Genomic DNA, 27,956 nt, shown 5'->3' with positions numbered 1-27,956 from the left:
CATTTGCCGTACACAAACAGGACACTACCACAAAGAAATGCAAGTTGACCTTTTGGTCCCAGTGTAAGTAAAACAGATGTACAAATTCCAAATTAATAGGTTTACACAATGCAACATCATCAAATGAAACAAGTGAGTATTTAAAATTCAATTTAATTTAATTATAGGAGTCATTTATCTGGAGAGCATTTTATTCATGTCCCCACTTGACATGTTCATGGCTATTTTAAATACGAACAAGCTTAGACAAAACACATGGTAGTTATTGTTTGCTTTGACGTTGTTAAGCAACTGAAGTTTATCAGGTTTCTACAGCCAATTAATTGTCCATCCAAACTTAGCAGAAAGCGAGATCAATGGGTCAAATCCTCAAATAGCTTTAAGCTCTGCACGTAAGGCTTTGCTTGCTACTACCAAAGAGAGCTCTCATAACTGTCACAGGGAAAACAAAACCAAACCAAAACCCACCACACTTTCATGGAGATTTCCCTCTGTATTTGTACTTCGGCTTTTCCAGTGGAGAAGAAACATGGTCCACCAGGACAATCTAAGCTCTTCTGATGTCAGAATTCATCAACAGATCCAAACAGAAATAGCAACAGCCCATCTGAATTCACTCTGTCATGCTGTACAAAACCCAGGGCAGGGTACTCGGGGAAGGAAGCACTTTGCCCAATACCACCACAGCTGGGACTGCTGTAGGTTAGTGTGTGCATGAGTGCCCGCAGTGAGTGATGGCTTGATGAGCTTTATTTTTACTTTGTTAAACCACACAGGGAGAAGAGCCATCACTATATATAACACATTACTACAGCTTCAGAAAGCAAAGCAAGACATAGGGTTTGTTTGTTTTAATAGGAACACATTGTACCAACTTATCAGTAAACACACCATGGTCCCCAAAGCCCATCATCACGTTTTCTCAGTTTTCATAAAAGATTACAAGGAATTAGAACAATATTTAAAAAAACACATAAAGACTACTTTTTTTTTTTTTTTTTAATTAGGTATCCCACTAGGAAAAAAAACAAGCTCCACAGAATTAACCAAAAGAGTTTCTGCACCTAATGAGAAAAAACAGCTTGCAGTTTTACAGGAAATACAGTCTCATCCTGAATACTTCTGATTTCTCCAGATCCTATGTAGCTTTTCAGGTAAACTAACATCCTCCAATCCCTTCTGATTGCCAAGCTCTATTTCTGAACCATTACAGCACTACATGGTATACAACCATACCTCTAGCATTTAGCTAAGTTATCCAATGTCATGAAACATCCTGAAAGGGCTACAGAATTCAGTATACAGAGGGACACTGAAGCTACAAAGCAGGTGCAGCATGTACGTTTCACAGTTAAACTGGTGTAAAATTAATAAAAGTTCTTCCCCACCCTTAAGTATTTGTTCAGAGGGCAATAATGTGAGATAATATCATCCATCTCTCACAGAAGAGTCTAAGTTCAGCCTTTCACTTCTAAGTTACTGCCATAAACATGTGAAATTCAAACATGCTTACCTTTTTCAAACCCCATCTTCCACCCTCCTTATCCCCACTTATTTTCTTCCCTATTAAACTACTTTCCAATTTCTCTCAAAGAGAATTCCAGGCTACAGTCTGACAGTTTGCTTAATGGGCTGGATACTGTATAGGTAGCACTTCTATTTAAAGATACATTTCTAATTGCCACTCATATCTCAATTTAACACATCTGCAGTTTGGGGTCATGTGTCAATATTTCTGCTTATAGATCAAATTAGACAGTTCAAAAGGTTTAATGGGATGCAGAAGAACGGATTCCAGACTGAACAAAATTGTCCATTCATCCATAACAATGAGATTTTACTCCTTTATCTCCTTTCTAATGGTTCTAAAAATGCAAAATAAAAATCTGAATTTTCACAGCTAAAAATAAAATGTGTATTCTGATGGCAATTAAACATTGCACATCCATGCATTTTAAAGCTTTCCATCTACTACCTAATTATTTGTGAACTAAGGCTTCAGCACATCAGAGCGCTCTCAAAAGGATATTCACAAAAAAGGTGACATTTGGCTTTCAATACACTGGGCTTGCCTAACTTTGGTCTTATCAGCCTCAAACCTGTCTGACTATTCCCTGGTACAAATGCTTTATGAGCTACACCAATTTCTGGAAATGGTACTCCATAGGCTTTCAAAACCCTTCTGATATCCCATTAAAGTAGACAGGTGTCTTCCTCTTTCCATCTGGGAGACCAGGGCGGGGTAGGGGTGGGAAGAGAGGGAGAATCTAAACCACAGAAAGGAAGCAAGGTGACTTACTGTCTTCTCTATGGAGTGATATACAGAAAGTTTTTATTGTGAAATTTTAAAAAGGAAGCCAAAGTCAACAGCTGGAGAAAAAACAAACATCATTCAGCAGAAAAATCTGAAAGGAATGGCCATGCTTACTACTACCCAGCAGATAAACCCAACAGTGAAAGAAAATAGTGAAGATCAAAGGAAAAACACCAGGAGAAAAATACTGTCAAAAGCAAGTATTTCAAATCCAGACTCAATGAAGACAACTCCAGTATCAAAAAGACTGGAATATCACAGCCAAGGATTCAGACCAGGTTGAAACATGGAAGATTTTCATGCTCAAAAACCATTTCAGGAGCCAACAAGAAAAATGCTGTTAAAAGCCAGCGAACCTCTGATCAGAAAGCTTGCCTAACTCACGTTCACTCAGTGTTAAAATTCTTTGGCCCTTCAGATGACTCTAGAGATTAGCACATCAGTAAACAGCCAGTAGGGCGAACATGTTGAGAAGCATTTTGACGAAGGCTAGAAGATTTGTTAAGGTAGCTTTGTGGAAAACCACATTATGATCATATCCAGAAGGGGGGAGGAACATAAAAAAAAACAACCCACATCTAAAAAACAATTATTACTTTTTTAACTATGAGCTATCATAATTATCTGGATAATTTTGCCTGCATTTGACCAAGCTTTTGGGGAGCTGGAGGGACTTTTTATTTATTTACTACTTTAACACTCATATCATCTTGCCATTCGACCTGAACAGTTGCTAGTACTGAATGTGTGCAGTAGTAGTGGGATAAAAATGCTTAAAAAATGTAAAAGTGTAAATTTGATTTATTAAAATTTTAAGAAGCATCCGCTAGAAAACCTGTTAAAAAAAAGCCTACAATGCTGAATCAATCACTGAGCTATAGTGAATATATCAGCAATTTTCAATCACTGGGTATCAGAATCACACAGCTCAATACTTACACTGAAAATTCAGAAGTATTTACATTCCTTTCAGCATAAATATTGAAGAATGTGTTACTCCTCTGCTCTGCTTAGTAAGTTTTATGATGTTTGTCTGGTGCTTCTTTATGAACTATAAACATAACCTGTCTAAGGGGGCACGGGGTGGGGGGTTATCACTTAGCTTTGAGTGAGGACAGACTAGGCAGAAATATTATTCAATTCCTTCAGGCTAAGTACAATTCCTTCTTAAATATCCATAAGAATATTAATCAAAAAATCCAAAACTGTAGCAACTTCTCCTCCAAGTTTAAAAGGAGTCAAGAACTCATTCTGCCTGGACAGAAAAGGAAAACGCTCCTTTTCATAAGCTCAATGGCACATGAGAACTATGGTGTTTCCCATTCACTTTCTTCCATGAGCAGTTCAGTAAGATTTTGGTTCGTAATTCGGGCAAAAGATACCAAAGTTTCTTAAGGAAGTTTCTCAATTGTCCATTTTCCTCTAGAGGAACTGTTACTTTTGTTGTTGCATTTTTGTTTTGTTTCTCCCCCCTCCAACAAAGGGGAATCCACCTCTTCCTCTTCCAGATCAGAAGAGCTTGCTTAGTATGTTTCACTGTACTTCTGAGATTTTCTAAACTTTACAAATCTCTTCACCTCTCAACTTGCTCAGAAAAAGATTCTACTTCACCTAATCATCCCAAAATAAGCTTTTGTGTCTTAACCATGTCAAAATTTGTGAAGTTAGCAAGGTACTCATTCAGAGATATCTAGCTTCATTTACAAGTATAAAACACAGAGAACTATTTTATCCAAACTCACTAGTCATTCTTTGAAATTATTCTATTACCCAGTGATATTCTGTCATTCTAAGAGAAATAACTGAGACGAAGGCTGCTTCTTTAACAGGGAAAAGCTTCATAAAGATACTGGAAAGCCTAAAGCACATGAAATGATTTACTAAGTAGCATCACTGAAACCTCTCCCACAGTACTCCTTTTAAAACAAGTTAAACAGCAATGACGTTTTTGCTTTCAGCAAAAAGACAAGATGTATTTCCTAGTTTTGTCAGAAAAGAGCAGCTAAGATAGACTTCTTTATAATAACCTAATATTAGTAGTTTAGCAACTTCTGTAGGAACAGTTTAAGCACAGAAGTAACGGCTGAAGAACTTCCTCAGAAGACTTTTACATCTCGCAGTAACTAATGATAGCTTACAGGCACACTTAAGTACGGAAGGAAGAGTAGCCTGAACACTTCATGTGAAAATGACCTTAAGCTACATAAGAGAGACTGCTCAATGAAAACTCAAGTGGTAATTTCTGCTTTTCAGTTAAGTGGCCTTTTCAGAGACTGTTGTTCTCTTTTACACGTGCTTTTCACTGCCTATCCAAAAAGCATCATTCAATTTGATTGCAAACCATCACCTTTTCAAAGGGTTTCTTGTGAAGAGATGGTGTACATATAAACAGGCACTAGGTAACTACTGCACAAAAACATCCTTCCTACGTTACAATCTGCCTCCTGGAATGAACGTGTTCTTGTAATTCTGTGCAGTACAAGGACATTTTCTATCCCTTGAAGACTGACTCCATAGTGCCAAGGCAAAGCATCGTAAGGGAAGTGAAACAGCTAATATGCTTTCACAGCTTTCCAACATCATAAGTAAAAAAACGACACTCTTGTTCCATCCTCGCCCCCTCTATTTGCTCTTTTCTCCTACTGCATTTTCTTTATGTTCAGAAGCCACCTCTGTCTCATGTAGAACACAGAAATGTAGGAAGAGGGGTGAAAAAAAAACTTATCAGGGCCATTGCTCACAAGAAACAAATATTTCGTAGGACTCTGAATTTTGCAAGATGTTCATATAAAGACACTCAATAGCTGGATTTCCTTAGCAGCCAAATGAGCCTGTAAAAGCCTACATAAATATCCATTTCAGCCCTCTAAGAAGGCGTATGTTAATGCTGTACCTATAAATATCTTGAGAGAATGGTTGTGAAGGAAAAGGCCTGTGCAGAGCAACTAAGAAGCTTATCAGAGAGAGATAATCCCCTTCAGGAACATGCAAAGACATTGAGAAAGGTGAAGAAGCATTACAAGAACTGTCTTTCCCAGAGAACTGTGGCACCTCCGTAGCAGCAGATCTGAAAACTAGGAACCATGGCAAGCATCCTACACCAGACTTCCATTCAGAGGAGCTCAATTTGGTAATCTCTTTCACATGACACCTTCTTCACTAACACTAATTGCATCACTTACAAATCTCACTACAAACAGGAATACATCATCCCCAGCAGAAGTATGCCTTATTTCTCAAACAAGTATTTCGCAACAGTTAAACTTCACATTATTCCCCGACTCCCAAGAAGAAAATCTGTCAGAAATAATACTGTTTAAAGAACACTGTAGATATTTTATGGTCGTACAATCAGTCATTTTAAATACAGTGTGCCAAATCTGAACAAAATTAGGAGAGAAAACAAAACAGCCTTTCACCTTTCATGACTATGACCCTTCGACCCTTCCAGCAGAAAAATACTTAATATTTTCAATTACTCCTATTTTGTCACAGAGTTTTTAATATTGATCAAAGCATTTCAGCCTCTGAGGCTTAAAATGCTGAATATTGCTCTAGGCTATTTTTAGTCAACTAATGGCACAAAAATTATTCCATTTAAAGAATGTTTCGTTAGGGTATATGAAAATAAAAGACTAAGAAGAAACACAGGATAACATAATACTATATGGACACCAGAAGTAGTTAATTTCTGAAGATAAAAAGACTTAAGACATTTCAAAACCAAGTTATTAGAGTAAAACAGAAGCCCGCATTTCCCTTCTGTGTGTCGCTACAACTCAGATGCTAATCCAAAACAAGACATTCTGTACCACACCTTAGCCCTTTCGAATTTTTGATGGACTTTATATACTAGTGTTTACAAGTGAAGCTTATAGGCACTGTCATGTTTGTGTCATAGCAGCAGCACGAGGTAATACTACTCATCATATCACTGCAGAAGACGCGTAAGACGATTACACCTGAAGCCGTAGCAGCTGCAATAGGCAGAGTACAAGCAAGGTGCCTAATGTGTATCTTGCCTGTTAGTCTGTTAAACACTACACAACTGTTTAAAGTCTCTCAGTCTGCTTCCCAGTGCTACCTGCAAAGAACTTCCCTCTCTCTATGTCGCAAAAGGAGAGATGAGAAAGACACTACGAATTTAACAGGAAAATGATTTAATCAAGCCAGTCATCAATTTACAGCTTGCACGCGTAGTTCACACAACAGCACGCAGACAGGTGAACTAACCTGTGTTAAGATCCAAGGACAGGAATCTCATTTCTCTTCCTTCCCCTCAACAGCAAACCTACCACATGGCTTTTTAGTTAAGGGCCACATTCTAATGATTTTCAGTACTATTACACAAAGATAGTATAGACGATCAGTTCTATAATTAATAAATTGCACACTAGCTTTCCTTGCCTCTTGATTTTTATAGTAAATATAAATAATATCCATCAAGTCTAAACTACCCTGCTAATTGTTCCATGCATTAGAGAGAGATATAAATACATAAAATGTCACATTTCAAATCAACCAAACTACCAAGAGGCGTTATCTGCCGAATCTATCACATACACTAATTACCTGTCCTACTGTTAATACACATTTGGTTTTAATAGAACTATGCAATCACTAAGCACACCAAGATGATCACTATTCTGGATTTGAAATGGATTTGAAATTATGATTTAGCAGAGTATGTAAACACAAGCAGACTTAAGGTATATTTAGTCCTACAGATTATTCACAGGCTTCAAGATATATAATTAATTATCATGCTGAACCAGCATCGAAGGCTTCCTAAATAACACAGTTTCATCACCTTACAATTTGATTTTTAACATTAGTATATTAACATTAGTAATATCAAATTTCACTAATACTAAAAGCATTGTCACCGAAGTCTTGGGTAAAATGACAGCATGGATCTTTTTCTTGAAGAAAGCCTTCTTTCTGAGCTACTACCAAGTATCCCACATAATACAGAAGATTTCTCTATTACTAGCACTCTAGAGGTGGGGAGATACTGGCTCTGGTTCTTCACTTCAAAATTAAATTCCTCATTGGAAAGCTCTATGCAGGTCATTAATCAAATTGTCTGGCAGCAAGCGTTTCAAAAATGTAAAACCTAGCGCAGTTCAAGAAGTCAATGTGGTCTAAGAATGACTGGCTGGATGCTGTCCAGATTTAGGTGGACAAATGTCAATTGAGACAATTACTTTTAATTTTATTACTACATAAATCAGATATATTATTTAAAAATCTATCAACATGACCTCAACAATAAAAACCAACCCAAAATACCAGTCCTCCATCTAACAGAGCAGCATGATTTACACTAGAAAAATGAGACACCTGAGATTTACTCAAAGAATATACCTGGTAAAACAACAGTTTACACTGGCAAAAACCTGCCTCCCAAGACAGGTCAACTGACTTCTAAATAAATAAATATTTGTATTTAAGTATAAACAAGATCTAAATGAAACCTTCATTGCAACTCCTGAATCACGGAAGCATACCATAGAGTTTCAGGTGCTATTTTTAAATCCATGAAGTAGGTTATGTATTAATCAAACTGTTATCTGACAAGACTACTTGTAAGACTGTTCTCATAGTCCACGTCAGACACACACCTGTACTCACTGGCGAAGCAGCAGCAAGACAAACAGTATGTAGCACTAGGCATAAAGGAAAATGGAAAGGGAGTTTTGAACAGACTGTCTGAAAATTCCATAGTCCATTTACTGGAATCAGTGAAGATGCTCTACTAATCAGAACAGTTAAAGGTATCTTTATTTGGCTCAGTATTGCCTGGGTGAGTGGCAGCAATGCCATACATACATAAAACGTTTGTGACATTCTGCAATCTTCCTGTCGGCTCCAGTGTTAACGGGGATAAACCACTGACAGTGGTCACTTGCTGTGTGACAGTATTCCAAAGCTGAAGTGTACAAGTAACTGTTGAAGTCACAGGCATGCTTTTAGGAAGGAATGGACATTGCGGCTTTACACACCGTCACCTGTCAACGTCACAGTACAGATTTCACCCACGTGTTCTGACCAACTTAAGCTCTCCTTGGATCCAGTCATAGCTGGTGAAGGGAACACCCTCAGAATCCCACACTTGGTTTGACACAGGATGAAGTGTTACAACCACAGAAACAGAATTATTGACTTAATTTCAAGCATCTGCCCCTTTTTCAAAAGTCAAAAGACAATTCTGAAATCAGCCCTCTAGACCACAAATTTTTAGTCTCCCCAAGGGCAATTCTCTGGTTCCTGATTTAGTTCCTGATGTTGAAGGAGAATCACTGGAGAAGTACACAAGAGTGAAAAATATAATATGCTATTTCCTAAAAGGAACATCAAAAATCAAAAGTTAAAGGAAATACTTGGTCTTTCACTGTAATTCCTTTGGCAGAGGGTACAAGAGAGACATCTGCTGTTTTAAATGCATTGCCCTGTCCTGGGCACTGTGCAACTGTATAAATCCAACCCTTTCATGAGTTATTCTTTAAAGTTAATTCTGCTGAGGCAACAAATCAGAAAAATGCAGTTTAGAGGAGGAATGATGTATTATGATGACTACAGCAAACACAGCCCACTGCAAGAGTACAACAGAAACACAGTACTAAGTGTTGGTCATGACGCTGGTAATAAACGCAGCAAAAGCTGCCATCACAGGGGACAACTATGCTGCCCTCCTCTTTGGCTCTGACAGACACGGGGGATTACGCTGAAGCTTGTAACGCAAAGATCAGATAAAGGAGAGTTCGTCATAGCTTCTTCTCAGATCCCCTCCTTGCTGGGCTCCCAAAACGTCACAGGCTTTTGCCACAGATGATTATTAGGACATCAAAAGAAGTTCTTACTAAGCTGTTGCACACTTTACCTTTCTAACTACCACCTCGGCAGTAGAGGAAGACATAAGATTGAGTAAACTACAGTTTCTGATTTATTTTTTTTTTAATTTTCAACCTGTTGCCACCAAACTGCTACAATGATTGCTGTTTGCCATTTGTCAAAACACAGCAAGTTAATATATGAACTTCTTTATTACTAGGGTGTTTTGGTTGTGGGTTTCCCCCCCCCCCCCCTTTGTTGACAATAAGAAAACCAGTGACATTCAGGTTATGACAGACTTACACAGAAAAAGTGATTAGATTTTTTTTGAGTGATTTTTTTTTTTAGTTCGACCTCCAGACAGTGTCAAACGACTTCAGATTCTTTGACAAGTTATTTAGTCCTACGCAAAAAAGATAAAAAACCCAAGCTAACAAAAGTTTATGTTTCAACAACATTACAAGCACTCAAACCAACTCTGAGAACTTGATGATGAGTTTGACAACATCGCTCACTCCTACTCCCTTTCATTTTCATATTAGGAAAGAAAGCTTAGTCATTAAGGAAAACTTCAAGTGCATTTGCAATGCTTGTCACTCGACAACCTACCACAGAATATTAATTTATTTAATGAGAATCAGGCTGAAGTAGTAGCGGGCCATTTTATCTGGCTGTTTCACAGGAAGTCTCATGAAAATACGAAGAATCTTCCCACACTAATAAGGTAAAGGTTTCACTGTAAACATACAACTGAAAGTTAACTATACTGCAGAGGCTTATTCTGCTTTATATGTTGATGTAAGATCATTCAAGAGAAACCTTTTATACTACTGAATACTCTATTAGCAGCAGACATTTTTTCTTCATGCATTTTGCTTTAGCTCTTACACTAGAATGACAGGGTAATGGCGTGCCAGGATAGTATTTTCACCTCTTGAAAAGGCAAAACTACTAACAACAAACAGGTTAAATGAACATCACACTTTCCAGATAAGATAACCAGCATTTTTCTCCTCCAGATGTTTAAGCCTTTAAAATAACCGTGAAGTTTTCTCTCTTGGTGACTATTACCCATGCCAAGGCTTCCTTCCCTCTAGAACCTCTTCTCTATCTGGCAGGTAATCCATACTCACACAATGCAAACAGAAGAGCCCCGGTACACCAAGGGATGCCAGCTGGCACCCCGCATATTATTTTTACGTGATTATAGATAAGTTAAAACTGAACTTGAGAACTAAAATTAAAGCAGCATGAATTTCTGGTAGGAAGGGATAAATGTTACCATGAAAGAAAAGCAAACTTCAGAAAACACTGCCACATTCTCTGGATATGTTTTCAATACTGGAGCAGACTTAGTACTCAGCAAACTACTATACACTCAGCAGAACGAGAGTGTAAAATAAAACCAGAGGAAATCTAAGCTCAGAAACATTTGTATTTTCAATAAGAGCTCTGGTCTAAGTGTACAGTTTGCAGTGGTACTAGTTGCACATTTAAAGTGCTTAAATGCGGTACGTAATTATTTTGGTCAAAATGTTTGCTAGAATTGAAGTATATCCAAAAATCTAAGCACATTCAATTCAAATAAGCATGCATTTTAAAAGAAGACCTTCTAACATTTTAACTACAAGAACTTTTGTTCCATTGACTATTCACGTAACACAGAAAACATACACATTTCAAGCGAAAGGAACAATATGAAAGAGACAACATTTAAAATAATCAGATTACCTTCTAGTGAGGTTTTAAGGGCCCCATCTCATAAAGATGTAACATTTTCAATTCAAAAAAGCCCCCACAAAACCCACCAAACCTACACATGCCAAACTCAGAAGCCTATTTTATAAAGCTTTTCAAGCATCAGACTTGAGAACAATGGTTCTTAAATCAGGAGCTATTTAACACCTTAACAAAATCGGTGAAATAAGTGTGCCTGGGAAGAATACATGAAAGCACAGACTCTGAAACTATCCATATCCTTCTGTTATCTCACCAGAAGTTGCTAAGGATTCAGGTACTAGACTAAACACGATCAGGTTACAGCAGTTAAAAGAAAATTATTGCCTACGAGTGGAATTTCCTGACCGGATGCAGCTCAGTCTGCCACAGTTGGAAAATAAAGCACATTTAACTTACACATCATCTACGGAGGTTCTCAGACCAAGTCTACATGCAGTTTCTTTGACAGTTCCTCCATACACTTTTCTTGGCAAAGAAATAATTGCTATGTTAAGAACATGGGGGAGGGGGGCGCAGGGGGAATCCTTCAAAGACATGAAGCATCAAATGCCAATGCTTGCATTCCATACATCCCAGCACACAAGTCCAGAAGCAGATTTAGTCTAAAAATACCCCAAATTCACACAGATAATTTTATATAGCTACATATCATGACATCATAAAAACCTGATGGGTAAAATTAGTAGTAAAATTCCCAAAGGAGCTGACAATCTCTGCCTAATAAGACAATCGTTGGTTTTTTACCTCTTATTTTGGAGCCACTTTGAGTAATTCAGATAGGTGTTGTATGCCATACTCATGCTGAAAATGCATTTATGTAATATAATGAAACAGAAATTTTTAATTTTTTTTTTTCTCCAGTCACAGCTGAGATGATTCAATAACCCTGTGCTATGAAATACAGATTCAGGTGGGTCAACTTCAGATATCTGAGTTCTGATGAGTTACTAAGATTTTTGAGAGGAATGCGATTGTGGCATTAGGTATAGAGCTCTGTTTGCATTCCCATCATGCTATTTTCTATATAGAATTTGCATGGTCTACTGAATATTTAAGAGATGTAAAAAATACACATCTGATTCAATTGTTTGCTGTTGAAGTCTGAGAATGTTAGTATTAACTTGGTATTATTGTTGAATTCTATTACTTACTAAAGGAGCCAGTGGTAATTCTGAATTACCATAGACTTGTTTCATATCTCATTTGTATTTCAATACTGGAAATTAGCTATTATCTACCCCCACCTGCCCTTTCTGTAGAACCATGTCTTGCAGCTTGTAAAACGTCCTATGAGGGAGCATTACTCTCTTTGTAGAGATCTCCTTCCCTTCCTCCCTCTAAATAAGGATGATCTAGGACAGGGAGGGGGCAGGGAGAATCCCAACAAATTATCAAAACACTTTACTAAAAATAATAGGAGTTTTGTTCGTTGTTTTAGTTTTTAATCTGTCTAGCATCAGTTTGTGATTGATCATTATTAAGATTCATTACGTAACAACCCAACATCAAGGGACAACTTCCAATTTAGAAAGTTAAATCAGTATCAACCTAAATATTTACAGGAGCAAGGAAGCTTAATACTCTATTCACTGAAATACATACCTCCCACATTTATAAACACACTATTGCAATTTTTTTTTTTTAAAAAAAAAAGTTATGCCAAACAGCATGTGGCTTTTTGTGAAGCTTTCTGGTTTACTGCTAATAAATATTTTTGTTTTAAAACCTGTTTCATACAGGTTTTAATTAAAATGACCATTTTCTGTGTAGGGAAGTAAATATGACAGCTGCAAACCCAGGTACTGGTCTCATGAATGCTTATGCTTGTTAGCCAATTTCAGTGTGTTAGTGGTCACATTTGCCTGTATTGCTACACAACCGCTGTTGATTTATGTAAAATCACCTCATTTTCAGGATCAGATTGCAGAGACTTGATATAACTATAAAGAACTTCTCTGTTCCAAAGAGACATGTTCACTGAGTTCAAGATTTTAAACCCGCCTCCTTAGCCCTTATTTCCAGAAACTCTAGATGCACTTTACCAAGGAACTGGCATCACGTGCCCACGCTCAGGGAAGCGAGGTGCCTCGCTTACCACGGCCCCTGGCAGCCCCTCTCCCAGGGAAAGCTCTAACGGGCAGTGTCATGGAGCACCAGCGCGCTTACCTGAGACCAGCAGCATCTGAGCCCTCTTACACATGCCCTCAGACCAACACAGAAATCCCTCACCAAATGCTATAAATACAAACCATCCAAGACTGCACCCAGCGCAATTCATGTAACCAGAAGCTCACGCATTTTCCCTGTTCAGGAAGTTTCTGCCATCCACTATCACAGCTTTATGAAACACCTGTTGAAACTAAAGTCTGAGAAACATTAAGGGAAGGAACCTCTAAGGAAAGAAAAAAAAAAAAAAGGCCATACAATGCACTCAGGAAAAACCCTCAAAATCCATATTGAGCTATTTAGGCTTTTTTTTAAACACTATATTCTATTGACTGAATGAGTCAACAACAATTGGCAACATTTTGAAAGTGTTTCAGTTTATTTAGTGTATGAATCAATACAACTTTCCTTTAAACAAACAATGAACTAAGCTGCTACAAGTACATTTGCAGTTTCCATTTTCTTTAGCCATTTTGTTGAATAGATCAGCATCTGTGGCTGCAGAAACAAAAGTCAACACCCAACAGAAACTATTCTTAATTTAGTTTCATTTCATAGAGCTATTTTCACAGGAGTTTCCACTCATCCTTGCACAGAGGTGAGAATAATGGCACGCTGTAGAGAGCTACTGTGTCAGAAACTGAGCAACAAGCCTGTCATGGAAAGAATTGGTTTTTTACTTTGGTCTCAAATAAGCATGATCTTGAGAAACTCTACCAAAAAAAAAAAAAAAAAAAAGAAAAAAAAAAGAAAAAAGAAAAGAAGAAAGCATCTATGCATGTCAGTTACCGGTTGGGTATAGTAAGTCCTCCAAAACGTTACTCCGGGGAATTTTTCCAAGGCAGGGATCAATGCCTCCTGCAAGGCTCCATTGTTTAAGATGCAGAAACAAAGAAAATGAGACATTTAGGGATGAGTAAAAAATGGAAATTACCAAACTAACTTTGAAATTGGTAGGAAACTGGTAAAAGAGGTGGCAGGAAATGCAGTAATGAAAGGAAAAGCTGAAGTGACATTAGTAAGGAAGTTCCTTTGGTATCAATCCCAGAATCAGTCCAATGAATCTGAAAATAAACACTGGAATTTACCCGACAAGAACCTCCAACCTCACACAGGTGATTACTAAAGCCACCCATGAGAACCCACGTGATTTTTTTTTGCCCTGGCCAAGTCCAATCCCCCATGCCAAACATATATATATATATATATATAAATATATATATATATAAATTAGGTTAGACAATACGTAAGGAAGAATGGCCAGCAAGTCTATCATATAGGAGGAAGCTGAAGGAAGATGGCTGTTAAAATAATGGGAAAAAAAGATCATCCTTGATAAATATACTAATGAAAGATGAAGAATTCTCTGAACAACCACCTAAACACAGACAACAAACACTGTCCATGAATAAATTTGGGCTGTCAATCAGAAAAATCTTCAAAGTGAAGGAGTGCAGTACTAAATTCTCTCTTTAGTAAAGCAAAAATAACTAAGCCCCTCACCTGCCCAGTTAATTTTAGGATAGAACGTGATTACTGAATGAGATTGTTTACCCTGTTGAAGGACTCAACCTCACCTTAGATACATTTTTATTTTGTTTCCTATTTTTCACCTAAAGCCAACTGCAGGTGATAGATGCTCAAATGTTCTCTTATCCTGCAGAAGTTTGACAGTGAATAATGGATAAATGTGATTTGAAAGTGGAAGGTATCAGTTTTAGCCAGGCTGAAACTGTTACATGAAACAGGATAACCAAAAACAGAGCACTGACCAAAAAAAAAAAAAAAAAAACAACAACAAACAAAAAACCTGACTCTAAATTTGACTTTCATTTTGAGTATTGAAAAGTGACCAATCCCAACCATGCAAAACCATCTAAGCAAGAAGATAGTTGGGGACAGAGGCAAATTAATCCTATTTAAAAGTCAAAGAAAACGTTTGGTTTTTCAAATGTTTTGTACTTTAAGGTGTACGAACCTTTATGTAACAACTTTGTGAGATTTCTACAGCTAAAAGAACGTCCTGTGACCAAAAGAAAACTAATTCAAACATGCGGACAGAATATTAAACTTCATGATTTTGACACTTAAGAAATCCCCACCTATTATAGACTTGAAATACATCCAATTTGTGGGTCCTTGTCTCCTTACTTCAGGTTTCCTAAAACCACCTCTGAGATATGTTGAGCTTACCACCATGAGCATGCAACGCTAGCTACATCATCAATCTGGTCCCCAGAACATCTGTAATATTCACACACATCTACTAGGAGAGGGGATGGACCACACACAAGCAACTTCTGCTCTGGGAAAATTAATCTCATTACTAAACATGTTTTGATTAACATGGCACTGAAAGCAATTTATTGCTTAATTTAGATAGATAAATCTTGTTAACCACAAATAAACAAAAATTTCAAGACACCAATTCTTGCCCTCATTACAAGTAAAATTACTTTAGTTAACAGGTCTTTTAGCATGAAACATTTTCCTACAGCAAACAAGCTGCCCGGGTACACACAAGCTCTGCTGGATCTTTTTCTGCATCTAACGTGTGCACATGCACACACACGCACAGAGCGCTGTACCAGTGGCCTTTTTCTTCCTTCCCCCAAAAACGCAACAGCTGTGAAAGACCATAAAGTGCTATAGGTATAAAAGAAAACGTCCCTGGGGTTTGGAAGCTCTTCCATCCAGCACCAGTACACATCATCTTATAAGTCTTACACGTCTCCAGTATTAAAATACTACTGGGAGGCTTTAATTGAAAGCGTGAGCAACTAGAAATGTTTTTCACATGTAAAATTTACTAAGTATAAATGACAAGTACCAGTAAGAGCACACAGAAAGATGCAGAAGTTCAAGAGAAACCCTTTTCTTTTTTCCTCTCCCCCTTTTGGGGTGGGGATCCTAAAAAGCCCTGAAAACGGGGGGGGGAATTTGTGCCATGATCAGCAGGGCGTTCAGTCCCATGAGCACATATCAATGCAATCCTAACCACAGTTTCATAGCTGTCCATGCTGCATAAAGAAAGCAAACACTGAGCAATTCACCTTACACCTGAGCTTCAGTTTTTTCATTTTAAAAGCAGTACACACAGTATAAAAAGCACCAAGATGAGCTTCATATTTTCATAGCTATAGTGTTTCATACATAACCAAAAAAGGTTGCTTTCTGTACTGAAATTTCCTTGCATCTTGGAGACAATATTTGTGACATCTTTCTATAAAAAAAGTTGGAAAACAAGTCTTTAAGCGAGTTTTAATAACCAAAGTTCAGCAGCACCTGGAGTTGCCCCAAGGAAAACCAAAGGTCACCTGCCCTACAGTACAAAATCCTCCCTGCAAGGCAGCACCACAGCAACAGAACTCTGTCCATGTGTCATGATGTTTTAACTGAATATACAATACATCTTCACTTACTGAAGGACAGGAATAAAATCAGCCAAATGAATAAGGTCTCAAGAGACATCTTTGAATTTGGTTATTTATTTATATTATTTATTCTAATAAGGAACAGCCTATTAAAACCATTCTACAAGTCTCCCAAACCAAAACCATACCTAAGCACTAGCTTGAAATCTGCTATGCAGTACAAATACCTCCAAGGCCTCCCTTGACTGATTAAATCACAAACCTATCTCTCCAAGAGGTTAAAATTTAAATGAAAGCTTAGGCTTGGCAAATCCCATCAGATTGTCAAATATGGATATTATGTAGGAACCCCATCTGTTCATGCAGCAACATGAATATGCAACGTGACTGTTGCTGCAACACTTGCATTCACATTGCGGAAAATTTACAAGTAAGCAGTTCCTGACTATGATTAAATCGGGGACAAAGTTCTGAAAACACAGGCAACAGATCGCTTGTCACGAATACAAGCTTCGATGCTCTAAGTTGATGCTTCTCTTCCTCTCATGTGCGGAGATGATAAAACTTTACAGCAGAAGTGTCTTACATTGAGGTCTGTTAATCTTCATTGCTGGGCAAGGTACGCTGTTCATCGCAGCCCAGGGAAAGGAGAGCATGCGGAAGACTGCTCTCTGCCACGTGACCCAGTGCATGGCCCATAATGCTGCACAGATCTATTAACAGTGTCACAGGTAAGGAGAGCTGCCAGCGGGAGGCCACAGGGTTGGAAGGGCTGTATACCTGCCCGCAGACTGTACACATGACTTTACCATCGGGGTTTGATATATTCTTCAATATACCTTATATCTGTCAAAATTCATGCACAAGCTCACTCAATCCAGCAAACAGTTCATACCATTACTTTTTTTTTTTTGCTTATAGATCAGACTCTGAAGTTTTTGATTCTGCACATAATAACCTCTGACTAAAGATGGGATTGGGTCAAGATCTACATCCACTGGAACGTAACTGCAGCCATGCTTTCCACAGCACTGCCAGCTGCATGTTGGCAGAGTACAAACTGATGCACAATAAAAAGAATCAACTCCCAAGGCAGCGCATTTAGGGTGGGGGGAGAGGCTGTCCAACTGACAACCCAATTGACTAGTTGGCTGCAACTGAGCAAAAGAAACCACTTGACGAGTCGTGAACTTTTTCAACAAGTATGCTCTACATTCAAGGTGAAAGTGACTGCCAACATATACATTAATCCTGTTTTTACAGAGGCCAGACAGTTCTCTTGGAAAGCATCACCAGAATGTTAACTTCTTGTAGCAGTGTATAAATTCTTGGTTAGTGGGAATAATAAAAGAAAATGCCGCCCATCACAAGATTAAAGTTTTCATCTTGACCAGCAAATATCCACAGCATCACACTTCCATTATTAAAGAAAATTTACTTTGTTACTTTTGAGAGGTTCCGCTGTGTTTTCTAAATTCACCCTGCATGTTCTACTCTCCAAGTTTCCCGTGAAATACCTGCTACTTACAAAAGGTCAGGAATTCACGTAATAGAAGCTACCTCAAGTCACCAGGTAGGCAAAAACTGCTTTCCGCCAAATACAACCAACTTAAACCAGCAGTTTCATAAACTAGCTCACTCAGCATATTAACTGTCATTCTCTAGACTTAATAACCTAACTACAAAAAACAAATATATGCTGTAGCTCAATTTATGCTTCTCAATTTCCACCAAAGAGGGCTTGGATTAGAATAAAAGCTAAATCAGGGATAACATATATTTGCAAATTTGCCTAAGTTCTCCCTCCCCAGCTGTTTTGACTCTCGGCTATAGCTAGTTCTTCTATCCAGTGCAGTCTATAGAAGCAAGAGATTTAAGAGAAATTCAGTAAAGTCGCAGTCCAGCAGAATATAACCAGCAGTTTCCAATCAGATGCAACAGGAACTAACAGGGCTGCAAAGCTTTTAAACAAGTTTTCTTATTCAAGCAACTGACACTCAATGCATTTCTGAACAAGCTGACAACAATCTAGAAAGTGATGTTGGATAACAGCACAACTGTGTCCCCTGGAAGAAAATACTAAAACCATCACACAAATTCTCCACTCTGATACCAAGCACAAGACATTTCTCATAACACTAGGATTAAACAGAGGAGGACTCTGCAGAAACACGCACATGAAGATATCCACAGAGCTCAATACATACAAGGAATAAACAGACAGATTGGATTTCTGTGCCTCTCCAAAACATAGCAGATGTGTCTTCAAATTCAAGGCGTAATTATTTCTAATAAGGAATTAAATAAAAGGAACTACCATCTTTAAGTTAGGTTTTTGTTCTCTATTAACCTTTTCCAAATAACAGAGGAAGTTACATTTCTCACAATCTTTTAAAAATCCCCACAAAAGCTTTACGAAGTAGTTGACAAATGTGCAGTAAATGTATATGAAGGAGGAAGCCTGACTCAGACATATGAAACACCCTGGCCTACATTTCTCAGGAGGTCAAATGAAGGACAGATACATGAAAAGCACGATGTTAGCAGTATTTACATTTGTAAAGCAAAATATTTAGCTAACTTTTAAATTTTAAATGAAGAAAAAAAAATAAAAAAAATACAGCCTTCTCCTCTCTTCCAACTAATAGGCAAAACAGTCACCATCAACAAAAACCCCAAAACCCTAAAACCCAAACCCAGACCTTGGAATCATAAAAGTGTAAATAAAAGCACCAGGTATGACTTCAAATACCACTAATCTCAACCAGAGAAAGTGAATAAATAATTTTTAGCATTTGGACAAATATATGCCTACATATCGTAGGACTTTTGTAATCCATTTTTATTTTACCTATCTGTTAAGACTAAGAAAGGTTTTGAAATTAGGTGCAGACACACCCTCAGAAATTCAGTCTCAGTTCTTCCAGGAACAAATGTATTTCTACCTTGCTGTTAACGAGGACACATGCAAGTCACTTCAACACCTCAGCAACCTGTGGTTTTGGACTGCAACAGACATAAATCAATGTTTTCTATGCACAGTATTAGGTGCAAACAGACAGAACCAATCTACAATAAAGGTTAAATGTTTACCGTTGTGCTGATTTCCTTGTTTTCATATGTGACCAAAAGCTTTCATTTAGAAGTCTGATCTGGATGCAAGTAGCAAAACATTACCAGGGAACACAACTTCTCTCAGACCAGGAGGAAAAGAACACATCCGTATCTCAGTATCAGAACACAGATGCAGAAGAGGAGTACAGGTATTCAGCTCCTGTCTTCCCCTGCGTCTAGTTCTCCCTTCTCCCCAACAGAAGCACTTCCAAAAGTGGAGCCGTTCAGATGTGCAGTTAAGTCTTTTGTTTGCAGTACAAGAACACACATCAGTGCCAGAATTAGCAACTTCTGAGAGAAAATGGCAGGAAAATGGTAGCCAAGTAAGTCCCCAAGAATCCTTTTCTTGTTAACATGTCCACAGAAGAGATCTGAAAGCGGAGAGGGGGTCCAGGCCAAAGTAGAGGAGGAGAGAAAATGGGAAGCTCTCAAGAGGGACAGATGCATTCAACTGATTTATAATTTTAGGCTTCCTTAATAATCTTGGAGTTCAGACAGAAAACGTCTCTTATGTACTATTTTTTTCTCCCCCTACTGAGCGTGGTCAATCTGAGACAACAGATGATGCAAACACCTTTTTAATTCTCCATGCCTCCCCCAAGGTATTTTACATATTGGATTTTGCGTCATGTCCATTGCAATCAATGGCTACACTTCCACAAACTTCGACTTTCAGGATAACTTGTAAGCGCTCTTTTTAGATTGTTGCTTCAACCTACGAAGGTGCACGTCAAGGACACTTCTCTGAAGCATGTGACAGGAACAGCAGCAGAGTATGCTACGATTCCTTTCTCCCCATCCTCCATATACACTGACGCATGCACCACAATTTTTCCTAAGAGCGACAACAGTCACAACGTAGAGAGAAAACAAACCCTTTGCAAAGAAAAGCAGAAGTCACATTACCAAAATCGTAATATTTGCTATACTTTAACTATGAACTGCCAGGAAAATTAATTTCAAATCTAGTTTAAACTGTTCGAATAAATAACTACCAGCCAACACTGATCACAATGAGTTTCAAAGTCCTCATTCTTGCTGGTATTTGAAAGCTCTTCAGATTTTCACTAAAAACATAACAAATGTCCAGATGTTCAAAACAGAACATCTAAACAAAAATCTGATTTTTTTTTTTTTTTTTTAAAGTAACACTCTCACGAGTTCTTTCTACTACTCCACGGTTTCTGAATGGACTCAATTTTAACAGACAGAACCAGTAGCCTGCTAAATTATGGTAACTTGCAACCAAAACAAATACTTGCAGATAAATAGGCAAACGTGGACACGTTTAATCACAACAGCTATGTCAAACTGAGAAGTACATCATGACCAAGCTGAAGGACAGAAAGAGCACCGACATAAAAAAAGGGCACCATGTTAGCAGGTAATCCTTCTTACATACTCTGGAAAAATATTTTAAAAAACATTCCCAACGCACGGAGGAAGGCAAAGATCCTGCTTCTCAACAGGTAATTAACCTGAGAAACAGACTAGAGCAAGATATTGAAGAAAACAGCTAAAATCCCAAGATTAATTCTTGTCCTCACATAAACAAAGTCTGCTTCACTGGCAACTAAACCCCCTTGAGGACAGCACTCTATGTGTGGGAATAACTTCACGTGTACCTAAGAACAGAAATTAGCATTAAAAATACATATGTTGCAATAAACTTGCACAGGTAAATGTGTGCTTCAGAGATTAAAATCTTTAGCTAGATTAGGAAGAATTATTTTCTCCTCTGGAGTACAGGAAGCCTCATTAGAGCTTGCCTTCCTGTAAAACATCTGGCACTGACTGACACAGGCCACCTGACTAAATGAAATGCTGGTCTAGTGACACAACAAAAACATTTATCTCCATGTCATGAAAAACCACGCTGAAAAATCCTACCCTATACACTTCACATTTCATTCATCTCCCTAACGTATTTTAAGTCACTTTAGTGATCATGAGGTGCTCTACTTGGACAGCTTCAGACACAAACACTCCTCCCACAGCAAGATTACTTAATACTGCCACTAAAATACTGCTCTGAAAGGGTGGGGTTTTCAGCCTCCTCGCTCGCCCATCAGAGCTTGAGCAGGGAAGCGCAATCTCTCTCGTCACCTCTGGCTATGCCTTGCATCTGCAGTCACAAGGAAACACTCTCCTCTTTGAAAAATAGGAAGATGCCGAAAAAGATTTGGGAAACTTCCTGCTAAGAAGGTAGATAAACAACCAGCAAAGCCTCCAAGGCTTAAAGCTCAAAAGCTCACTGAAGCCAACAGAATGGCTGGTCCCTGAAAGCTCACGAGAGCTTTTTCACAAAGTGATAACCTCCAGCTGATTCTTACATTGCTCTTAGCAACGTGTATGCCCAGAGACAAAGCTGTTCGTATTTCTGCCATGGCCATCTAAGGGCTGGGAGAGGTGTGTCTAGGCAGTATTTACAAAAGCACCCTAGAAGAGAGAATGGACTGAACATCATCCTTCTCTCACAGATGCCATCAAAGGCACAGCGCTTTTGGCCACTACAGAGGAAATGTCAATATGAGTTACTGGCAAAAATTACACCCGACGAAAATATATTAGTAATTGATCTTTCCAAGTACGATCAGAAGAGCAAACACTTGTCTAATTCTTTTTTTTTTTAAGTCTGAAAATGAGGCCCAAGCCTGTTAAGAAAATGGGATCCGTTTATATGAAATCAATTTGGATCAAAGCCAGAAGACTCTCAAAAGAGAAGATAAAAGACATACAGATAATGACAAAAAGAAAAAGACGATTTGTTAATTATTTGGTATTTGGAACAGACAAGGGAAAAGTAAAGTCACCTCACAGAAGTTCATCACCATCTGCATTGCTTTCAACACAAGAGCAACGCCACAGAGCAGCCCAAACCAGCACACTTTAGAAAAAGAGTAATAAGAATATCCCAACAACTTCATCAGATGAAACGATACAGAACCCAGAACCAGCAAACATCAGTTCTTCACTTTATTCCTAGTTTCCTGTGTGCTTGTTTACTGTTGCACTTAGTTTGAGAGGTGTAGGTTACATACCTTTTTTTTTTTCCCCCTTTTTAAAAATCAGCAGCATAATCAAATTGGGCAAGCTTGTCTAGAACATACTCTATTGATACAAAACTAGTTGTTGATACTCCAATATCGATTTAATACTTAAACTTAGAAAACGTCAAGTCAAAGCTCAGAACTTTTCTTAAAGTATGGTTCACTGCACTTAAGAGAATATACTGTTACTCTAACAAACAAAAGCATTTTTGCTATACTGAAATAGAGATTTAAATTGCATATATTTATTATTTCTATTACTAAAACCAGAAAAACATGGAATTGGAATCGCCACAAAGTCAAATATTTAAAATCCTAGTTTATTTTTAAGTGGTTTTATTACATTTTGGACTGCAATTTCTAAATAACAGCACAGCAGATATGAATAATTCATCATCAACTTAAAACCACAAATGTTATTTCTACCAGAACAGGGGCCAGAGCTTCTTTTCTCCTCCAAACTAAAACCAAAGCCCATGGCTCTGCACACACACAATTAGTCTGAAATCTCCCTGTAACTATACAAGGAAACAGATGAGAACACACCCTCACGGGCATAAGCCAGTGACCCAATCAGTCCCTCACTTCAGACGGACTGCTGAACTTATTTATTCGGATAAATCTCCAAGAACATCTATGGCTGAGGTGAAGGAGGGATGTGGAGGCAAGTATTGTTATGACTGGGCTGAAGCCGGTTAAATGACTTTAATGTCAAGGCCACCTTAAGGAAGTTTTATTTAGTGTTGACTCTTCCATGTCATACAGTGAAACTGCTCTTCAAACCTGCAAGCAAGAAGGCCCAAATCCAACATTGTGCCTAAAAGACTTCCAGAGAGCCAGGCACTGTACAAGGAATGTGCCTTGCCAAGCAACGAACCTCTTAACTCTGCTCACAGGTGAAGTTGTTCAGAGTAGAACAAAACTTAACAATTTAGATTTGAAAAATAGCATCTTAGTCAGAAGCTGTACACCTACTATCAGCCAGGAGAAAGTATCACGGTTTGAGGCTTTTGAATGTTCAGTTTTTGCACCACGAGTGCAATTAAAATGCACCTTTCTGCAATTAAAGAATTGCCTAATACGAATCTGAAGATTCCTCTGAGAAGCTGGCTCTTCAAAAGCTTTTTAGCAGGTTTCAAAAAGCTAAAAAACCAAAACAACCACCACAAAAACCCAACCAATCAAATAAAAAAACTCAGACATTTCTGGGATCTCTGAAAACAGAGATGGAAATGCATTCCCTGCATTCATGGACACAGCTTCACATCCATTCTGATAAGAAAAGGTATTTCATGCTGCAGCTTTGAAGTGCAGCCTCTTCCTTGATGGGCTTCTGTCATAGAGCTGTAGAAAAACCTCTGTGTGGATTCCATCTTACGAGCCAAATTCTCCCAAATACACTTCCACTCATAAATGGGCTACAGCAAGGACCAACTCGGTCCTGCATGAACAAAGAAGTACAAAAAAATAAAGCTTGACACACAGTACACTCCAAATGATGATTTCTAATGTGAATAAAGTTTTTATTAATTTGGCCTAGAATTTCAAGATTTATCCCCTCATACATAAAATCTACGGCACATAAGTGACCTGCTGCTGATCTTGCTACAGCTTCTCACGTTGAAAGGTACTTAAATCTATGAAATCACACAAAATGCAGTGGTTTAAGAATCAAAATTCAACACATCATGTTATTGTGCTAACAAAAGAAAAGATGAAGATCTGTTTTAAGCGAACTTGTGAAAATATTTTATCGCATATATTACCATTTTCTTAACCTCTCTCCTTTTAAATCCTTAACCCTACAAAGGAGTATTTTAAATTTAAAAATAAAGGAAAACAAATCTCACAGGGAGACTACGAAGACTAAAATTCAGCAAGAGGTAAACATTTCCTCACAACTTTTCTTCAGCTGAAAACAAAAGAGTACTGACACAACGTTGAAAGACCTTTATCAGACAGCAGCATGTTACCAGAACATGCCATAATGTCACATGTAATATTTTATGTTTAAATTTAATGAATTAAATTCAAACTGCTGTTTACCTGCAGCCATTCCTTTGTGTCAAAAGCAAACCAGGCCACAAACAAGTTCATGCTTTGACATTGTTTGCTTATTCACTTCCACGTTCTTTACCACCCCACAAATTCACATCACAACACAGGTAACGTTAACAGAGAGTAAGATGTAATACCTAACATCCAGGCACAGGCACTCCGACTTGGACTTAACAAGCAATTGCCCTATCGCCATTCAGGCTTGCAACAGTAACCCAATTATGTTTATCTTTACCTTAAATGTATCATAAACACATTTGCGCTGACACTGAAAATAACTAGGAAATAGACACATCCCACAGCAAGTATAAACAAGCTGTAGAGCAGGTATTACCGTTGGGTTGTAACACTAAAACAATTCAGCGCTTAACCTGAATGACTTGCTTCACAAAGGTTCATAAAATGATCATTTTCTTCCTTAACAAAATTTTCTTCTCATAACAAAGTTCAATATGAGGTAGAAGTACACTTTCTCTCCTGCATTCATAGTCAGATAGGCCTTGACGTTCATGTTTAAACACAATGGTAACACAGAATTCAGTAAAGCTATAGTATTTAAAAGCTATAACAGAAACATTATTTCTGAACCTCGCCCCCCCCCCCCCCCAATTGGTTGCAAGCTGATATTCAAAGTTACTTAGAGACAAAAATTAAGAGGCTGCATTCTGTGAAATTGTTTTAGTATTTGTACATCTTTCCTTGAAATGCTTTACAGCAACCTCAGACCTCCATGCAGCCAATCCCTGAAACACGGGGGGGGGGAGGCGCAATTAAAAATAAAAAATTTAAAATGTATTAAATCATTTAGCTATTTTTATTATTTCTTTAATGCTTACCACAAGAACACAAAAAGGAAAAAGGGGGAGGCTGCATCACAAATACCAGGTTAAAATATACCCACCTCTAGCCGAAAGCTTTTTGGTGTTGATAATTTTGGCAGCATACTCTTGTCCTGTGGTGATTTTCATACACCTTCTCACGACGGAGAACGCCCCTCTGCAAACCAAGAAGCGGATAAAGTGTCAGCCCGACTGAACAGCTCACTGCCATTACCGCCGCGAGGGTTTTAACGGGGCTCGGTTAGAGGTGTGATGTCGACTGAATATCGAAAAAATAAAAAGGATTTTGGGGGAGTGCCGGCCAGCCTTGATTTTATTCACCGAAACAGTAAACTCTGGTCAGAAACGCGGGTACAAGCCGTACAACCGGACCCATCCCCGACCGTAACCGCCGGCAGCTGGGCGGAGAGGGGACACGTTCTCGCTACCCGAAGGCCGGCACACACGGTGGGGGCAGCGCGGCGGTGGCCCCGTCCCGTCCTGTCCCCCCGCTCCGGTGACACCGACGCTCGCCGCCCGCCCTCGCCGGGCCGCCAACATGGCGATCGGGGCCGAGTGTCCGGCCCCGCGCCGCCTCCCGCCCCGCCGCTGGGGGGCGTCCCGCCCCGCCGCCCCCGCCAGCCCCTCACCGACCGACCCCCCCACCCCCCGCCCGCTGCAGCCACAAAAATCACAAATAACAAATAACCGTAAGGCAGCTCTCGCACCCCCCGCGGCGGGAGGCCGAGGGCAGCTGCCCGCCGCCTGCTCGGGGCCGTGCACACCCGGGGGGACGGACGGGCGCGGAGCCCGATCGCCCCCACCCCGCAAATAACCCCCCAGGTGTGTGGGGGGGGTGTAAGGCTAGCGGCAGGACGCTTCCCCCGGTGGCCCTCCGCAGAGGGGCACCCCGCCGGACTTTCAGCATCGGTAAGGCTGTCCACGGTCGCGGAACACACCCCCCCCCCCCCCCCCAACCGGGACTCCCGCATCGAGCCCTCACAGCCACCGCTGCCTTCTGCCCCGCCACCTCGCCTCGGCAACGCCGGTTCCCTAGCCCGGAGTCGGCTGCCCCGCGCCGTTCCCCCCAACGGCGGGGCGCGCCCGGCGGGCTCCGTCCTTACTTCCCGAGCTCCTCGAAGAGCTGGTACTCGTCGGTGAAGCGGGTGCAGGTGGTGGTTGAGGCCATCATGAGGACGGGCGGCCGCCGGTACCTCCGGCGGCCAGGGACGACGACGCGGTGACGGCGGAGGGGCTGTGAGGCGAGGCGAGGCTCCGCGCCGGCTTCTGCTTCTCCTCCTCCTCCTCCTGCCCGCCGCCTCCTCTCGTGACGGGGCTGCCTCCGCGCCCTCCTCTCCGCCAGCTGGCGCGTCCTCCCCGCGCAGGTCTCCGATCTCCCCTCGCCCCCGCCCTTGAGGGGAACGGATAATTAAATAAGCGTCTCCCCCCCTCCCCGGGCGGAGCTGGCGCCCAAAGGGAAAGCACAGCCGCGGCGGGGGGCGCGGCGCCGCCGGCCAAGGGGTGCCTCCGCCTTCCGCTCCCCCCCGCGCCCGCTGCCAGCCAGCGGGGCCGCCGCGCCCCTGCCCCGTCTCCCGGTGCCGTGCCTCCCCCTAGCGACCCCGGCCGCGCCCGCCCCGTCGCGGCTCGCTCTCTCTCCCGCTCTCTCCCCGCCCGCCGGGGACGCTGACAGCGAGGGGGGACTCTCACACTGCGGCCGGGGACCGGCGGGGCGCCGGCAGCGGGGGAAGGACCCTTCCCCTCCGCTCCGCACCGGCGGCGGGAGGCGCTCTGCGCCCGGCGCCTCTCGCCCTGAGGAAACGGATGCACCTGCGCCCCGTTCCTCGGCGGCCGCCTGACGTCACAAACCGCCCGGCAGGGGCCGGGGGGGGGGGGGGGGGGGGGGGGGGGGGCTCGCGGTGGCGGCGCGCGCGCGCGCACTCAGCGGGAAGCGCGAGCGAGCCAGCGAGCGCGCGGCCAGCAGCGGCGGGGGCGCCCCGCCTACCACTCCTCCCCCCCCCCCCCCCCCCCCCCGCCTCGTCCCGTCGCGTGGCGTCACAGCAGCCCTGCCCGCGTGCTGGGAGGGGCGGTGGGCGCAGAGCGCGTGCGCGGGGCGGCGGCAGAGGGGCCGCGCGCGCGCCCGCACCTGACGGGTTTGGGCGGGAAGGCCCCGGCCTCGGTTCGGGCCCGGCCCACCCGCACCCTCCTCCCGGTCTCCGCCGGACCGGCCTCCCTTGCCACGGCCGGGGAGAAAGCGGCGCCTTGGCGGGGACGCGGTGCTGCGCTGAGGCGGCGGGGGGGGGGGGGGGGAGTGTGGGTGTGTGTTTGCGTGCGGGAGGTGACGCTCCCCGAGGGGCCGGCGGCCGCTCGTCGAGGCGCGGGGGGTTCCTGCGGGCTGTCCGCAGCGTGCGGCCCCGGCGCCTGGGAGATAGGCCCTGGGAGGGGAGCGAGGGCTGTTCATGCCCTGCTGGCACAAAGCGCAGCGCATCGG

General features: G+C 41.0%; 1 protein-coding gene across 23 annotated transcripts in view; it reads right to left on the bottom strand.

The window, feature by feature from the left end:
• CAMK2D (calcium/calmodulin dependent protein kinase II delta) overlaps window positions 1–26,660 on the bottom strand; it is a 144,687-nt gene extending 118,027 nt beyond the window's left edge. For 19 of the 23 annotated variants that reach the window (XM_086464683.1, XM_086464691.1, XM_086464692.1 and 16 more), the window contains exons 1-2: window positions 26,593–26,657; window positions 25,552–25,646 (exon numbers count right to left, since the gene is read on the bottom strand). In XM_086464683.1, coding sequence (XP_086320809.1) covers window positions 25,552–25,646; window positions 26,593–26,657 — 160 coding nt within the window. Of the gene's footprint in view, window positions 1–1,956; window positions 1,972–25,551; window positions 25,647–26,592 lie in introns of all 23 variants that reach the window. The other 4 variants (XM_086464679.1, XM_086464694.1, XM_086464680.1 and 1 more) reach the window with 3 other exon arrangements.
• Between the last annotated feature and the right edge of the window lie 1,296 nt (window positions 26,661–27,956).

Source organism: Leptosomus discolor, chromosome 4, assembly GCF_034619465.1.
Source record: "Leptosomus discolor isolate bLepDis1 chromosome 4, bLepDis1.hap2, whole genome shotgun sequence".
NCBI lineage: Eukaryota > Metazoa > Chordata > Aves > Leptosomiformes > Leptosomidae > Leptosomus > Leptosomus discolor.
The sequence above is the reverse complement of the archived record's forward strand: the minus strand, read 5'-3'. Positions and strand labels throughout refer to the sequence as shown.